Source organism: Corvus hawaiiensis, chromosome 6, assembly GCF_020740725.1.
Source record: "Corvus hawaiiensis isolate bCorHaw1 chromosome 6, bCorHaw1.pri.cur, whole genome shotgun sequence".
NCBI classification, from domain to species: Eukaryota; Metazoa; Chordata; class Aves; order Passeriformes; family Corvidae; genus Corvus; species Corvus hawaiiensis.
The window spans coordinates 10,605,431-10,623,947 of NC_063218.1; the positions used below are offsets into that span (position 1 = coordinate 10,605,431).

The following is an 18,517-nucleotide window of genomic DNA, read 5'->3' on the forward strand; positions in this document are numbered from 1 at the left end:
TTGTACTTTGGCCACCAGCTGATTTGATCATTACCCAGCAGCGCCAGCACAGCCCCACGCTGCTCCTGTGGAGGCTGCACGGGGCTGCTGGCAGCGGCACCAGTGCATGGGGATGCAGCAGGAGGGGGGACTGCACCATCCCGGTCGCCTGTCACAGCATGGAGCAGTGCTGCGTGCCGGTCCAGGCCCATGTCTTTACCAGAGGTGTGTTAGGAGCAGAAAAGGATGTGGGAGAGCAATGACATCCTGGCAAGGGGACAGCAGAAGGATTATGGCAGAGGCTCGTGCCATGGAGAGAGCTGTGGGGCTCAGTTGCCCTTCAGCTGACACTGATAGCAGCAGGGCAAGGGTAGAAGATTGGTGAATGCAGGGGTTTACTAGAGGCCAGGAAGAGACTGGAGAAGTTCTTGGAAGGGTCATCCAATGGAAGGGTCACAGATCACAAGAAGCTCTAACCTGACACCAGCAAGGATTTAGGAGTGCAGGAGTGGGAAGCAAACTATCCCTGTCCCACCATTTGTGCTTTCCCTGCTTCCTAGCTTCCAAGTTGGCAGACAGACTGGGGTGCCGGGAGAGAAAGCTCCTGAGCTGCAGCTCTAAGCCTGGGCATCAGCCAAAACACAGTCAGCACTTTCTGCCCAGGGAGCTCGATGCTGAGAGATGTCCTCGAGGTGAAAGGCTCCTGCACTCTAATTACCACTCACAAATCTCTCCCAGGGGACTCAGGGTGAATGCTGGCTGCAGTGAGATGTCCTGTCATTATTAGAGGGGGGAAAAATTATAAATCATGGATACTCAGCAGTCAGAGCTTGGAGAAAGGACTGCAGTGTGCAGAGGGCACACTTTCTTGTCTGTAGCCTCAGCATCCTGCAGCACAGCCAGAACGGGAGAAACCACTCACAGGACCTTGTGCAGAGAGCAGTGCCATAGCTCCTGAAACCCAGTGTGCCGGGATGTGCTCCACACCCTTAGTTTTACTTTTTGTACCCTGCAGCTGCTGCTTCTCAGCGCTGCTTGTCCCACCAAAGCTGATACTTGATTTTTAAATGAGCTGGGATTCATCTGGCAAGTAGGCAGAGGTCAAAAATCCCCTGTGAAACCCTGCTCAAGGATGGACAGTCCCTGCTCCAGCATTAGGGTGGGGCAGCATAGGATAGGGCAATGACAGAAATTCTAGCAAAACTTATTACTGGGGCCAGGTGCTCACTGTGGCACTGCTGAATAACCTGGCCCTTGCTGCGGGTCTCTCCCCATGGCTGGAGCATGCTCGTCTCCATCCCAGATTTTGTTGTTGCTACTGTCCCAAGATGCTGCTGTGCCTCAGGACCAGACAGGCACAACAGAAAGCTGCATAGGAGCAAGGTTTGAATCATGTGGTCACAGGGAGAGTGAAGCAAAGTGGAAAGGAAGGAGAAATCAGTCCCCAGAAATTAAAGCAGCAGCCCTAATGCACAAACAGCACATTTTACTCCTTGCTGCCCATCCGTCCTTCTGCTCCCCCATGCTGGCTGCCCACAGTGCCCCTGAGGTGGGGTAAGCACATCACCGCCACAGAGGGGAAACAGCACTCAGTGGATGCTTGACCTTCCCAGCATTGAGTTATAAATGGGCATCAAAGCCAAAATCACTGTTCACCTTAGCCAGCCAGCAGAGCCACCTCCTAAAGCCCTTCAGGGATATCCAGCACCTCTCGGAACTTCTCTGTTGTGCAACTGCATCTCTCCTCACCACTTAAAAGTTGTATCCTGCAACACAAGGGACTTCCCAGTATGAGTACTGAGCCCCAGCACTTTGGGAAAGGGAGCCCACGGCTGAGCACAAAGCAGTGATGGTGTGGGCACCAGGCCCCAAGGTGGATGACTGCCCCCCACATGCACACACTTCCTGCAGCCCTCCAAACAGCCAAGCGGCAATGGCACCATCTCTAGAAAGTCATTAAGGGCATGGAAGAATTATTCGGTGGTAACTGTGTTACACGCCATGGCCTCAAACAGAGAGAGGGGAGAAGGCAGAGATGTGCCAAAAACTGGCTGCAAACCCCCAGTGCTGAAACACCCCCTGTGGGGGCTGGGCTGTACCCAGGCAGACAATGTTTGCCAGTCTCCGTGGCACAGTGCAGCACTGCCGAAGGTTTGAACCTAAAGCTAAGCTTAAATAAATGAGGAGAAATGTCCTGGCAGGCGACAGCCCCTCTAGCTGTTGCATCTCATGGCTGCCCTTAAAGCAAGCAGCCCCTGGCATCAACTAGAGAAAATCCGCACATGGGATTTCCTTTAATATAAAAGAAATACAGTCTTGGGTGCAACAACCCCATCTATACTGCCAGAACCAATCTCTGGTGGCAGAGGAGCTGTGTGTGCCACCAGGAGAGGCACAGTCTCATTTCAGGGCTGGTCAGGAGCTGAAGCTGAATATCCAGTCAATCTGTGGAGTTAAACCCTCTTTGGACCTCCATGCCAATTCAGCAAGAGGAACTCACCCAGTGCTTACAGGCGTCCAGCAGCCACACAGTCACCTTACCCTCAGGGCAGCAAGGCAGGAGAAGTCACCAGAGGGGATCCCATTTGATCTCAGAGCTACCTGGAAGCCACACTCCAACTCACTTCTAATCTTGTAGTGTGAAGCAGGGGAACAAAAGCTTCTTGTTAGGGGTGGCTGCAAGGAGCAGCTACGGAGCGAGATCTGTGCGGATGCAGGGATGTGAGCAACCAGGTTTGCTTCTCAGCTCCGAGCCCATGCCAAGCTGCACAATGGAATCAGCCCACTCCATCCAGCCCTGTGCACGGCTGGGATTTCTTTTTATCCTTCGAAAATGGAGTGTCTTTAACCAGCCACCACTACCTACCCCAGGGACACCTGCTAAAGGGGCCACAGCTGGGGACAGGCTCACTCCTCCCCTGTGTTCCTGCGGGCTGATGGCACAGAATACGCCAAGACAGATGCCATTTCTACCAGCCAGGTAGAAATACCTGGTAGAAATCCTAATAATCTCCTCTGCAAAGCTACTGTGTTGGCACAAAGCAGCCATTGAGTGTCCACAGCAGTGTCTGCAGACAGCTCCTGCCTCCACTCACACAGCCACGCTGCCGAAACACAGCTGCAACCAAACCAGCTGTGCCTAAACATTGCTTAACCCAAGGTGCAGCCTGCGGGGTGGAAGTCAGTCCCTGAGGTCTCTTCTGTGTTTGCTAGCCCAGCCAGTGGGAATTCAGTTCCTGGCTTGGGCCATTCCCCATTCTTGTGAGCCTACAGAACACAGCAGAGCATGCGCTGAGGTCCAGCGTTCACTGCCAAACACCAGCCTGAAGGAGCCGAAGAGATCTGAGTGGGCTCAGCCTCCCCAGGTGCCTCATTTGTCAAGGGGGGTAGGGGAGACACTCGGGTTTTCACCTGTTTTGGTTAAACAACAAGCCAGACACATTACTCAACAGGAACAGCCTCCAGGGCTCAAACCAGGCGTGCAGGAAGGAACCACACAACTGACTCACAAAATAACTGGCTTTGGGAAAGGCTGGGGGAAATCACCTCTTTCATCACTTCTTTTGATCACTAGATATTTCCCTATTCCTCAAACAATTCCAGGACTTGGTCACATCAAAGCAAACAAAAAGCAGGATACACAGGACTAAGCATTTTCAAAACCTCTGACTTCTTATCAGACAGCAAGCAAACCCAAGGCTTGAAACTCTGGAAAACTTCCCAAAAACTTAGGAAAAAGCCCCGCAGTTCTTCCAAGAGATGGCCCTAGCAGCAGGTCCAGGCTCTGGCAGTGTTCACATCAGCCAGCACCCTCTGTAGCCCAGGAGCTCCTCACCCTGTTCTCCCCAGCTATTTGGTGCTCCCAGAGCTGGCACTCTGCTCCTGTCATCCTAAGTACTGGATGGCCCACTGGGGGAAAGCACCCCACGAAGCTGACAGTCACCCTCTGGGACCTGGCATGAAGGAGAAACCTTTAATAAAGCCTCACTGGAGCCAGGAAGGGCATCATGTGTCATTTCAATTACAATTCTGTGCTGGGGGAGGAGGAGCAGGGAGGCAAGGAGAGAATTAGTGAATTAGAATTTGCCTTCATGTTTAAAGGAATTTGTTTCCTCTCTGTCTATCCTGCTGCTCTGTAATGACAGGAGTGTCACATCTGAGCAGCACTAAGCTCCCCAATTTGGGAGGAGGAGTCTCCAAGAGGACTCTGCTGGAAGGTAACCCACTTCATTAAGGAAGCTCACCACCCCTTCACACTCCACAGCAGATAGGAAGAGCTTCAGGCAATGCAGCCTCAAGTGCCGACGCTGGGAGTGCAAGTGGAAAGTGATGAGCAGAACAGCGCAGGCTGGAGCATCCAGTTCCATCCAGTGACTGCTTTCAGCAGCAAAGGTAACAACCACCTCAGCACATTCGGCAAGAGATGAGGATGGCACTTCTTAGCCACCCTCCCCTCACACCATGGCCACCTGCCTGCATTTGCCATTTCTCTGGCATCCCCATTTTATCAGAAGGCACTCAGCTGCCTGTTCCAAACACTGGTATGGGCTGGCCAGGTCGTTCTCACATTCCAGTGCCAGCAACGCCGCCGCGGCTTTTGCCCAGACACTGCAGTCTCGTGTCTGAGCACAGGCAGGGCAGTCCTGCATTGCTAAACCCCGTACTACCCCTGCAGTGATGGGAAAGAAGGGAAATTGCAATTTCAGTAAGAAAGGGGTGAGAGACCATAGGGAAGAAACAACAGCGTGGTGCTCAGTAGAAGTGGCATGCTTCATACAACACCCCAGGGGATCAGGGTTTTCAGCCCTAGGGTGAATCTGAAACGTGGTGGAAATATTATTGTTCCACTTGTTCCAGAACTGTCTGCTGTTGTTACAGACTGCATCATGTTCCGTGACTTCAAGCACACACCTGACACGCAGTTCTGAGTTGAGAAGAGTCTCTAATGTCACCAGAGAAGAAACAGTAACAAACTTACCTCTTTAGACATTTAAGCTCTGCTTCAACTCTCCCATACCTCTCTGGGAAAGCAGTGTACCACAAATGCATGAAAAGCCATTTCATTTATTTCTACTCTGTGTTTGCATGAGGGCTCTCAACTCTGATGTTAGGATGAACACCATCACCTGGTTTATTCCAGCACAGTTAGCACATGGAAAATAGGACTCTGACAGAAGTTATGGCAAGTTACCTGTGCAATAACACAGTAAAGCTTTATCCGGTGCCTGAGCACAAAACACTGAACAGCCAACATGCAGTGGGCTCACAGAGGAGAAAAGATGGACCCTGGCCATCTGCAAGTCAACAGCGGTCATTCAAATTCAACACACCAGTTTTTTTTAAAAAATATTATTTCCTACTTATTTATTTTTCCTTTAATAACACAGTTTAGCATTTCAGAGTTCAGCATTCTACACTCTTACACACTGTCCTTGTTTATTAGCATTTAAACACAAAAAGACATAGCAAGACCTCCAAACACAAATAAATACAAAAACACAATATACAGTAAACTGAAATACAACATATAATAATGCTATTGGGAAATTAAGACATGTTGCTAATTCCTTTTTTTATTATTATTTTAACAACATGGTTATTGCTGAGCAATAAATTATACATTTTAAAATTGTTTTTCCCCCTAAAAGAAAAGGACGAGAACCACTGGTTACCAGATCACTTGCACTGTATCCTTACAGCTATTGATAATTAAGACAGGCAGAATATACACAATCAAATGAGGCTGGCCTTCTTTGGTCTTTGTTTTTGATCATAAAACTGAACACAAGTGTACCGTTCACTGAAGAGTATGAGATTAAAGAAATGGATACACAAGTTTCAAACACATTAATTTGTACATTATTCTCAATCACTGATGTCTTTTCCATAGATAGTTCTCACAGAATTTCTTGGAAACAAATGTCAGCTTTAGTTTTCCCAATTATTATGTTGTTCCATGCATCTTAAAGGTTATCCTACTTGTCTAAGAGAAATGGACCTACATTTAGCCCATCATCTCCTAATGGGGTATTTTTCACAGCTCCCCTAGTCACACCACTAATTCATTGGAGTTTTATACCTTGTAGAAAAAATCCTGAACTTCCCCATTTTTTTTCTATAAAACCTAAAAAAAAAAGAAGTATTAACCAAACAACAGCTATAAGAAAAACAAAATAGGTGGATTACACAATGCATCAGCAACGATGGAAGCTTGTACCTTCCCATTCCACAAGTACAGATTACACAACTCTCTGCCAGTGATGCAGGTCATAGTTGGAAGATGTGTCCTTTCAGGTGCGAGCTATATTCAAATACAAAGCTCGGAACACTATGCAAGAAAATGACCTTTACGAATGATAATGCTGGTTTATCTCAGTAACCCTTAGACAGAGTCAAATTTTATCACTACGCATCGCACTGCCAGCAATGGAGCGTGTGAACACCGGCATTGCTAAGAAGTTAAAAAGTCCTTGCAGAACTGGCAACCAAATTAAAAGCTTAGTTCCAAAGGACCAAGAACACGAACACCACATAGAGACAACAAACCCTTCCCTAAACGGGTAGGTTAGTAAGCCACAGAGTTGGGATCCAGATTTGAATTCCGCATCAAGTCTGGGATGTTTGAATCCAGGGTTTTGGTTCAGGTGCTTCTCTGTGAAATTCAGAACTTATTTGAACCCTAAGGAACTAATCCTAACTTGGAGGGAAAATATGAAAAAACACAGCCTAGTATCTACACTGACATCATGAAATGGAAGACAGAAGCTGCAGTCTTGACTATATATTAGAAGAGAAACAGGAATAGTCAGATCCCTTAAGCGTTGTATAACTCTACTCTTCTAAATCTTAAGAGGATGTCCCTGAATCAGCAGTCCAAAGTTTTCCACAACCTTCTATCTGGTGCTTTCTGCAAAGGCCTGGATTAAGAGGCAAGAAAGAAGAATTAAGCCCTCAGATTTTGGTTTACAGAAAAAGGGAGAAAGCCTCACAAGAAAGAAATGGTCAGTCACACTGACTGGTAGAACAAAGAGGAACCCACTTCACTGTACAAGGGTATTCTCCCTCCTCAGTTAAGAGGAGCATCAAACGAGACTGGTTTTGTTGGATGATTCTGAACAAACAGAGCAGGACACACATTTGCTGCTGTTACTCACACTGACATGCTGTGCTTCACTCCACAGGTCTGGGCCACCATGCGTGTACAACCCCAAATCATGACAGCTTGTATGTTTAATTCTAGCCCTTACTGTCCTGATGTGGGTCTTCAGGGTATGTCAACTTATTTTCCAGTTCCTTTAAGGGACAAATGTATTAAAAGAGTAAAACCTTGTGATTGAGAAGTAACACTAGGGAACTGGAACCTCTCATTCAGTCCCAGCTCCAGGAGATTCCTTTTGTGACTCTGGGCAAATCACTTCACATCTCATCCTTGATTTCCTTTTTCCAAGAACGACAAATAGCACTTGCTATACACTGTACACAGTATTAAAAACTATTCTCAGATTAAACTGCTGAACCAATCCTTTTTGTTGCAGTAGCTCTGACTTCAAGGTCAACCAGAATATCAAGGTATTGACTGAACAGGACAGGAATTCCAGGGAAGAGGTCCAGATGCTTTTAATCATCTCTTGTTCCCAAATTAAAGGAAATAATTTGCAATTAAAAAGTTGCCCATCACTATAGTTGTTTAATATACAGGAATTATTGAAGCATGAGGAAGAACGTGTGTCCTAAATTACAATTCAAACTCTTCAGAAAAGCTAAACGAAGTGTTTGCTACATACAGGTCTTCAAACCTGAAAGATATGAAACCAAAAATTGCCCTTAGCCAAGATCCTCCCTTAGCAGCAGCAAGTTGTATTTGCACCAACTGATCAAGTGTAACTTGGAGGAAAGGGTTTTGTTTCATCACTTCTACATAAAGAAAAGACTTTGCATATTTATGTGCATGCATGTCTGTGTGTTTATGTATGTACCTACACACATACAAGTAATTTACAGAGCAAAATCTATGAGATTAGGTATGCAACCCAAGAATTTCCCCCCTCACCTATTTGTATATTTGCATAGTTAAATCATATCAAAGGCATCAGTACTGCAGTCACGTTTTTCACTCTTCTGCAGTGCAGGCAACTTTTCTTGTCACTCCCTACAACGCTTCTCTATCTTGGACCAAACAGCACCAGTGTTTTAAAAACTAAACAAAGTATCAGCAGATACCCTGCACTGTTGGTGAAATGCCTATCCCAGGTGATGAAATACAGATACAAATAGGTGGTAGCTTTTAAATTCCATCTCAGCAAGCCATAATTGTGGCAAGCGGAGGAAACAGAAGCAATACAATCACAACCTAACATTCATGGGTTCAACACTTAAATCCCAGCTAACACAAATCTCTATTACCTTTGCATTTGAGAAAGTCACCAGGGACAGAAACAGGCACATATCTTCACCTTTCCTTTTCCAAGGAGAAAACACCACAAGAAACGGAAATAAACTGCATTTCTTTTTTTCTTTTTCCGTATTTTTAAAAAAGCTAGCGTGTTTTTTCCATCAAAAGTTTGCCACCCACCATTCCCTTTTCCTATTGCACATTCTCTTTGTGAAGAACAACATTTACAGTACAAGGCTGAAATCAACATTGCATATTGTAAATCAGCAGTTGAAGGTGTACCGTGTAGACAGTAAGTGAAACAAGACCCCAATTAATTAGCTCAGAGAATAAATGCAGACATGGTCATGCATCATAATCGCAGGGTGGTCTTTAAACACCCAAACAGCTTCATCCTGTTTAGGATTCAAGACTTTCTAGGTAACAGGTGCACTCACTCTGTGCTGTAGAGTGTACACAAAGGGCAACATCCAGATTGTCACACACTGGAATCTCCCTAGAGGAAGCTGGAAACGGAAGAGGTTTGTACATAACTTGGAGTGTCACCATGAAGAAAGAATACCAGCAAGAGACTTCAGCTGTGTGCTGCTAAGAATTACTAAGCAGAGGACAATATGGTTCTGTTGAACAAACTCTGTTCAAAGTAATGCAAATACTCTGGGACCCCCTTGCAATAATGGCACCCCCCAGGCATTTGCCGGGATTCAAGAGTATACCTGAGGGCAGGGTGTTGTCCCATGAATCACTTTAAACAGACAGTCCCTAGAAAACTTTGGATATCTCAGTCAGGAACAAAGAGAAAAAGGATAAAGGGCATTTCAGCGATGAGAGAAACAGTTAAATAACTTAAAAGTGTTGAGTAAAGCACCAGGTATCTTTTCCTTTCAACTCAGAGAATATACAGTGGCCTTGTTTTCACAAAATGCTACATACTCCTTGCTGGAAAGCAGAGGAAACCGATTTCTATGTACACAGTAAGAACTCTACAGAGATGGCCCGTGAGTTCTGCGGAGAAAGGGGTGTTACAGTCAAGGCTTCAGGTATTCCACAGCAGGCGGTGTCTACATTTGTGTAGCAAGATCCTGGATTTCACAGTACGCAGGGTTGGCAAACTGGAAATTCTCTGGCAGCTTCATGTAGTTTTAAAAAATAAGTGCAGTAGGCCTCCGTTTTATTAACTGTGATAAAAAGCACATATGCAAAAATATTTTTATATCGATAGCACATTACTGCATTATAAAAGCTGCCCAAGTGAAGCTGAAGATTCTGGCAGCTGGTGCTTTTGGCACTTGGGAGATGTGGAAAGCAGCATAGAGATCTGTGAAATACAACAGTGACTGATGTTTCTGCTACAGTGATCGGCATTTAGACAGTTAGCAGTGTTCATATTTAAACTTCTCTGTGAAGTTTCTGAGTCAATATCCCACCAAGACGAGATATTCAGAGATCTCTTAAAGCTACTAGTTTAGGCTGTGTGCAGACTCAGGAAGACTTCCCTATTGGTTTACACATTTGCATGTTTCAAAGTCCTCTTTCAATCACCAAGGCTGGAAATGCTTTTTTTCCTCCTCTTTTAAAGAGCTTGGATTTAGAAGCGCAATTCTGTCACAGAAGTTGGAAACTGTAGTCACAAATCTGCAGAATATGCTGGGCCCTGCTTATACTAGAAATCTCCTCCAAGTCCCAGATTGAAACAGGATATAAACTGTTTTGAGATGGCCAAACGGTTTCATTTAATTTTACAAGACATGCATTAGCAATGGGAGGAGAGTCCTTTGGACATTTCCACTTGGGAATCCTGTTTTCAGTAAAATTCTGTGATGCACAAACACAAAAGCTCAGCTGCCTACATTCACAATTATTAAAATGACAAGTTGAGCAAACCTTCGCCCTAAAGCGTAAGTGATGGGTTTACTTATGCAGCCTGCATAAAACTGCAAGTGCCATACAATTATATCTAGAGATATAGATGCAGGTATATCTATAGATATTTTCTCTTGTGCAGAACATCCTCCTTCCGTGCTAGAAATTAAATGCTAGCACATGCCTCCATATTTGAGCTTGCACCTGTTGACAGCCACGTACCATAGAGGGAGTACAGTACCCGGACAATGGAAGGCAGGAAAAGGAAGACAAGTTGCTGCTGGCAGTCGGGACGGTCAGCAGCAGGCAGTATTCTAGCAGGTGCCTGGAAAACCCATGAAGACCACTTAGCATGCATTGTATAACCATAAATACTTCTTGCAGGCACTGTGTGTGAAGGCACAGCCAAAAAAGACAACGGCAAAGACAAGCTGAAATACAAAGGCATGAATTCAACTGCACCTTAGACAAAAATTTTGACTATGCCTCAAAAAAGCAGAAAACTGATACAGCCTGACATTAAAGGCTGAGATGCAATAGTTTTTTCAAGCCCACGAAGGCTGAAAACACAGTGGTGCAAGTCTGCTCTGCTTAAGCAGGACTTTAGAGAGCACCACAGTCAGGCTGTGTCTCTGGACTTGCTTGTCACAGGCTATTAAATAGAAGCAGATGAAAACAGCAGGTTGCAATCAGCATGTTTCAGGGCTAGCAAATGCTTTCCACTACAGTTCACGCTGTTACAAGAAAGAAGCCCATGCATTCCCCATTAGGATGCTTGTCTGCTATGAGAAGCTGCCACGAGCATCCATATTCACAGCCCCAGAGTTCTCAGATGGATTTGTTTCAAGTGATGCCACCTTACAGCCACAGGCATTAGAGGAAAAATGTCATCTGCCTTCACAGTGGCCATGGAGACTGTCTAGTTCAAGCTCCACAGGAGCACTGAGCATAACGTTTTGGCACCTCAGCAGGATGGATTCCACCATGGCAAAGTCATAGAAGCTGCAAGAAGCCAAAGGAATGGGCTTTGGCTTCTGTTTTGTACATTGCAAGGTACCTAAGGGCTCTGAAGACAAGGCTAAACATTATGCCTGAAGTCCAATTAAACTACCATTTCAGATATCAGAATTAATCTGAATAAAAGCTATGGTTTATAAGCAGCACAGCACATCTAAGGCACATGTATGCATGCAAGCCACCATCACTGTATTAAGACATTGCTGGTTTGTCCTGAAGCAATGGCTGCTAGTACAGAACAAACATAGAGGCTTTTTTCAGCACTAAACCTCCTCCCCAATACTGAAAATACTATATACTGCTGACAGCATAATGTGCAACATATATAGCTTGATTGGAAAGCATGGGGCAGAACTTTAAAAAATGTACAGGATTCCGTTTAGAACTCCAAAGTTCAACAAATGCCCTATTTTAGGGTGAAAACAATTATAAATCTGATAATGATGCACAGCATCCATGAGTGATTTTTCCTTAATTTTGAAATAGTGTCATTAACTACGACATATATTGTAGGTTTACATTTCTAAAGAGAAATAACAGAATTGAATAGTTTTTTTTTCCTATCACAAGTGATAACCAGTGTTTGATATCTTCTATTTTTTCTTCCAAGAAATATCAGTCTATCAACAGTTTTAAAATAAAATGTTTTCTGTAACAATAGAACTTTAAATAAAAATATGATTTTGATTCAGATACTTTTGAGAAGACATGGATACTTTTCCAAGATCTTCTGACAAAGTAATTATTAAAACAGAGACCAGATGAGGCCTTAAAAAGACAATATACTATATTTCAGACAAGATTGCACCTCAGTTTTTCAAAGAGTATCATAATTGCAACATGACTTCATCTTCTTCTAACATGCTGACAATTTCCAGCTAGCCCACGTGTGAAGGGTTTTTTTTGTATTCTAGCTTAAAAGAAATAAAAGTCAGTAATTGATTCAGCACATACTGTATGTCTTTTCACCTCCAATTGACTAGATCATTAATAAGTTAAAAAAAATCCTCTCTGACCATAATCACTACCCCAGCAAGGGATAAGTGATTCTTCAGAGCTCAAGTGTTGCTAGTTCTATTAAAAAATATACCATGGTATGATTTCTTAATGTGTTGCTACTTTCGCAATTGGACCCTATGCAGTTATGCCTTCAAACTCTTCCATCTGTTCCACAAGGTGGTTCTGTGAGCTTTAGGACCTCTGATTGAAGACAAACTGATATAAAACCCCCAAACGGAGTTGCCTTCTGTTTAATCCGCCTCCCCCAGTGTATGTCAGGGGTCTGGTAGATCCGATGTATCCACTATGACTTTAATAAAAATAGTATCATCTTTAATATACGTTCCATTCTCTAGAACAGTTTGAGCCACAAAGACTGGGCAGCCAGATGCAATGTTCATTTCTCCAGTTGGCTTCTTGAAACTGCTGCTGTTTGGATCTGGCTTGAAAGCATCTCCCAAGTGGCGTCGAGACGGTCCCTGATCCATGAGCATGAGAGTCACTTTCTGTTTGAAGGGCCAAGGAAGCAAAGCATCGTATTCTCCACGCATTATGACAAAAAACAGAGACAAGTGCGTCCCCTTTCCCATGCCATCTCCGTTCAGGTAAACTCTAGCACACATCTTGTAGCCAAAGTATCCAGTATAAAAGGGTTGGCTGTACAAGGACAGAGTCTTCCCCATGACTGCTTCTTGCTTCCGACGTTTATAATCTCGGATTTTCCAAATTAACACTCCGTTGTAACTCGCAGTTTCCAGAACCTGGAAGCGGAGGTCCATGTCAGCCAGCCGAATGTCGTGAACGCTCAGCATCTGATCGTGCCTGCTCAGCTGGGTCTCCAGCAGGCCTGTCAGGAAACAGAAAGGATGGGGGTGAGAAATGTGCTGTTTACTAAAGACTATTTAAAAAAAAAAAAAAAAAAAAAAAAAAAAAAAAAAAAAAAAAAATCAATCGCCAGTGCTGCTTTTGTGTATGAAAACACTTTCCTCCTTGAGAACCAAAGTGCATTTGGCCACTGATGAAGCAGTGTCTACAGGCTCTAATTTGCTGGCTGGTATCTAGGTTAGCTGGGATTTTTACAAACATGGGTGTTAACTGTACATGCAGTAAAAGTCAAATATTCAAATCACCTAACAGATTTTTCCTGGTCACTAAACAATGTAACTACAGAGGCTTCCATTTTTTTGAAAGGACACTTGGCAGCATTATGTGCAGGTTGCTATTTAGCAGGGAAGACCTTGGAAGCAGTCATACAACGTATGTAATCCCTCTGAAATTCAGAGGCACCACTGATGACTCAAAACATTCTTTTTAGACACTACTTGTCTCAGAAGCACAGTGCTGTTACAATGTCTAAAGTTCATTGTAAAAGAACAGAAACTGAAGCTTAGATCTGTATTATATGGTCATTTATTTATTTTGGAGGGAGGGCTGTGTTTTCTGTGTCCCCTTTCCCTTTCATGTTACTATTTGGTTTTGCACACTGGCAAAATTGGCCAACATACAATACTGAGAAGCAGATGAATTCATAAGGCAGGTTTATCTTATATAGATCTATTTCAATGTTAAATTCTTTGTCACAATCATTTGAACACTTGCATACAATCTACACTATGTTGCTGAATTCCAGTCTATTCAAAAGCACAATAACCTTATTCTTAAGCAGATCTCAGTTTTCTTAGGATCCAATACCCCTGTGTAACAGAATCAGGATGGGTGGTTTCAGGTGGATAACCATACTGATCTACTCACAGGGGAGAAGAGTAGTGAAAGATGTCAATACACCAAGACTATATTTAAAGAAGCTGCTGAAAGCTATTAGCTATCAAAGATCAATTGAGAAACTGCTTATAATGAACTAACAATGCAGTCAAGACAAGAGTCAATAAAATAAAATAGAAGACAAAAATCAAGCCTAAAAAACAGCATGGAAGCAACGCCACACCATCAACAAACGAAATACACAATCTCCTATTCAAAAATCAGAAGAATCAGCATTATTGATGTTTCCATATAGAAGCCCCAATGGGAATGCCACTCAGGGGACACTGTTTTCCTCTCAACAGCATCTCAGCCCATTGTGCTTACACTCACTTGTATTCCGAGCTCCTTGTCCTGCAGTTTTATCAACACTTTCCAGCTCAGTCACTCTGTTCTGGAGGGATTCCACGCTGCTCTTCATGCTGTCAGCCTCCTCCCAGTTCTGTCGGAAGGGACGGATTTCTTTGTCCAGTTCTTTGAGTTTCTCTGCTTGACTGTCTATCACTCGCTTTATAAAATAATAGCATATGAGTTAACATAACACAAAGACATTAATTTATGCAAATTAAACAAAGATTATACGTTGGTAATAAGACTGAATTCCAATATAAACAAGTTTTGCTCATGTCATGTATTTTAATAACACAAACCTTGAAAATTTAAAGGATTAGCCCAGGTATTTATGAAACACAAAATATTTAATGCTGCATAGGTAGAACACCATCAGAATTAGCAACAGACTTATTTTTAAAAAGGAACTTGTTAGTGTGCTCTTGTCTAAAGTAGTTTGATTTTTGGGTTTTTTTAAACCTTTCAATGTAGGAACATTTTTCTGAATGTCTCTATATTGGTATTACAGGCTGATACTTCCTGGGTTTCATGTGAGAGTACTTAAGCAACGAAGTATGGGCACAGCTTACTGTGGTGTGGATTAAGGCGCTGCCCATGTGCACAAGTTTATATTGGTTTACAGCAAAATAACTTATCCCTCCAGGAAAACATCATTACTCTTGCACACACAGAACATGAGTACACACACATGCAAGCTCCCAGCTCATATAAATCAGTCATCAAACCCTAAGTTATTATGTGCCCGTAACTATATCAGAAGCCCTCAAGAACGTAAGCAGAACTACCACCTCTGTCCCCTTAAGTACCTTTAAAACTCCTACTCTCACTTCCTAAACTGAATAACCCATGCATTTTGAAGGTACTTGCTGTTGAGTCTTTTTAAGAAAACAAAGGAAAAAACAGCCCAGCTGGTTTTGGAAAGGCATGAAATATAACACTCAAGAAAGAAATACACAGAAAGGCCAGTATTCTCTGAAAGAGGAACATTGCAAGCACTTGAGAACAGTAAAAATATAAAGAATGTATTTCCCAGTCTACTTCAAATCTGATGCAAGAAATACACAGCACTTCACATTATCAGGCTAATTTGGACTAGCAGGAATTTTAGCCAGAACCCCATAATCAGTTGTGAAGTTCAAATGATAACAAAAATATCTGAGATAAGAAACTACTTTTGCTACCACCTACAGTTAAATTCCAAATCCAACTTTATAGTTTATCATCATATAGAGCCAACATATGTAAAAATTATTTTTCATTTCTTCACAAAAATAAAGTGGCGGTTGAGTACAAAACAAGAAAATAAATTTATTTTGCATTTACCTTCTGGTTAGCCATGTGGATTCAGTGTTCCCCACTGATGGGGAAAACCCTTCTACCTCATGCAACCTCCATTTCCCCTTTTAGCCATTTGCTTTTAATCAGGTGGTTTCAGTTATACTGAAAGTCTGTAACCATTAATTGAAGGTTGTCAATTTGATGAGCCAGCTAGAAAAATCAGGTTCTAGGAATCTTTATTTTTTGTCTCAAAACCACTGAGCAATCTAACATATTTCAGGATTAACTATTTATTTCTATATTAATGTTTTAAAACAAGTTATGTATCTCTCACTTCCAGAATAAGGGCTTTGTGAAAGAAGTCACGAATTTCCTGAATCATAAATACAAGGGGGATGGGCCCAGTAAATGTATGAAGCAGCTTGCCTGGACTTACTAAACATCACCTACCAACACAGTCACACCCTCCCACTTGGACTGATGGTAATCAGACAATAAAGCCGGGAAGGGCTGTCAGCCATATATAAAAGTAAACACACCACACAATGGCCTGGATGCATGTTGTGAGAGCAGAACCAAAAGATTAGGCCAGTAGTTCACAGCTAACATGCAAAAGTAAACTCAAAATATGCCCACGTCTGATATTTTTCCTTTACTCATACCAAACATGAACTCTCCAAGGCAAGAATAGTAACATGGCTGGGGGTCTGCCCAGTGCCTCACAGCTTGCATCTCTTTGGACTAACACAGCATCAAATAAAATAAATGATCACATTTTTACATGAACTGGGGAAGTGCTAAACATGCAGAAGAATTGTAAGCTATTTTTTTGGGAGAAGTTTACCCAAAGTTGTTATCAGGGACCAACTTCTCTCCATCAACCTGTGCAACATTCTACCTTTGACATGCAAAACCAATTCTGGTTTAGCTGCTTCTGCTTCACACCGGCGAATGTATAGCATTTTTACCTCCTGTACCTCGACATGAGAATTCAAGGGATACAAAATAATCAGAAATAAGACTTCTATTTAATTTTTAAAAAGCAGTGGGATCTCTATCTTTTTACCCTACAGGGAGTCAACCTCCTCCTGCTGGGAGGTCCTGATGTACTAAATCTGAATTTAATGCAGCAGTGGAGATTTTCAGTCTAATTATTCCATTAGAAAGCACACAGATGTGTCACACTGTACTCATAAATTTTCAAGTAGATATAAATTTTCTACATGCACTTTTTATTCTAGTAACTGACCTCTCCAGCTCATTAATCTCGAGTTATGTGCTTGGCAAACCATTGTGGGCTCCTTCTGATGTTGGTTTTCATATAGGGTTTTGTTTGACATTTCTAACAAATTCCAGAATTTTAGCACTATACTTGCTAAAAGAATTTCAGAAAATGTCATGAGGAATTGAAGAGTTGTAATGGACCTTTCCATTGCAACTGATAGGGCAAAACTGGAAAACTAAAAAAACCAGACTAGATAAGGTACTACTTGACTTGGAAAAGAAATCATGTGTCCTTCTCCTCTGAAGGAAGGTATTACTCATCAAATCACTTTATGTTCATGAGGCTACTGTTTCTTTTGTCCCTCAGCACCTCACGTCCCCACTTCGATTACAGCAGGCTTACTCATAAGCTTCCATTTCCATATGAAAGGCTGGATACTGCATGCGAAAGTTTCTCTCCACGTGACAGCAGCCAAAAAAAGTATCACACACCCTTGGTAAAAACACTTTCCCCAGAGACCAGTATATAGAAAACTCATCTGAAAACAAAGCATCTCTAGGCTGAGGTTCCTGCCAGTGCCCAGACTCCCTTCATGCATTTACACTGGTTGTGTCAGACACCTCACAGTGCAGATGATGCTCAATGATGCTGCTGCTGCTCCCCAGACAAAAAAGGTCACCTGACAGCCAACACTGGAACTGTACTAGACATCAGTAGCATTAGTAGGTCTTGGGGGACTAAGCAAATACCCCTTGCCCAGACCTGAACTGGTTAGTGCAGTATCTGTAGCTCCCACATAACCATGGCTGCTCAACACAACCCAGGAAAAGAATGGCTCACAAAAGGTAACTAATTTGCTCCACTCCTGGTGGGCAACAGAACAGGCTAATCATGTTGTCCAGGAAAAAACAAATTGAGGTGTGTTTCCAGGATACCCTTAACAATCAGACTGAACCAGGAAATTCCACTGAGTGGAAGGAATCAGGTTGAAATATCTTTGAAATACAGTTTGGCTTAAAATAACCAAATTGAAATAGCTGGCGAGAGGAAGTAAAGAGCAGGAGAGGGAAAAAAAAAAGGAAAAAAAAAAAAAAGAAAAAAAAAGAGAAAAAAACCAGAGCAAAACATTTTCTCCAGTACTTATTACCACCACAAAGCCACCTGTTGGAATCTGCTGCTTTGTAGTGGTTTGAGGTTTTTTTTTCCTAAACCAACTATGCGAAAATTGATTTTGCTAACACTTACAGCTCAAGGAAATCAAAGATATGGCCATTTGTCATTTAAGACAATAATGAAAAACTCTGCTCTATGTTTTTTCCATTTCCACTCTCATTGCTGGCCATAGAGCCAGCATGTGTAGAAACTCCAGGCTTACAAATTAACTTACCTCCTGGTAGATTCAATCAGCGATATCAGTACATAGAAGGATTAGCTCCCCAGTGTCAGAACACAATACTGCAAGCAGGCAGCCATATCCCAGACTATCATCAGACAAGTAACAATGACTAAGGCAGGCTAAGCTGGTCACTACATGGGCAGGTCATGGAAAGAAATTACTGCTATAAGGAAAAAGGTTGCAGCTGCCAAACTTGAAGGTTTCCTTATAAACCATCATCAAGGATCTCCAGGCTCTGAGCTCCTGAATGTGCCAC

The 18,517-nt window shown here is 42.9% G+C and overlaps 1 protein-coding gene across 14 annotated transcripts in view; it reads right to left on the minus strand.

The window, feature by feature from the left end:
• Nucleotides 1–5,312: 5,312 nt before the first annotated feature.
• TRAF3 (TNF receptor associated factor 3) overlaps nucleotides 5,313–18,517 on the minus strand; it is a 70,000-nt gene continuing 56,795 nt past the window's right edge. For all 14 annotated transcript variants that reach the window (XM_048306177.1, XM_048306176.1, XM_048306175.1 and 11 more), the window contains 2 exons: nucleotides 14,345–14,519; nucleotides 5,313–13,097 (listed from right to left, as the gene is read on the minus strand). In XM_048306177.1, the coding sequence (XP_048162134.1) occupies nucleotides 12,526–13,097; nucleotides 14,345–14,519 (747 nt within the window). In that variant the 3' untranslated portion in view covers nucleotides 5,313–12,525. The remainder of the gene's footprint in view (nucleotides 13,098–14,344; nucleotides 14,520–18,517) is intronic.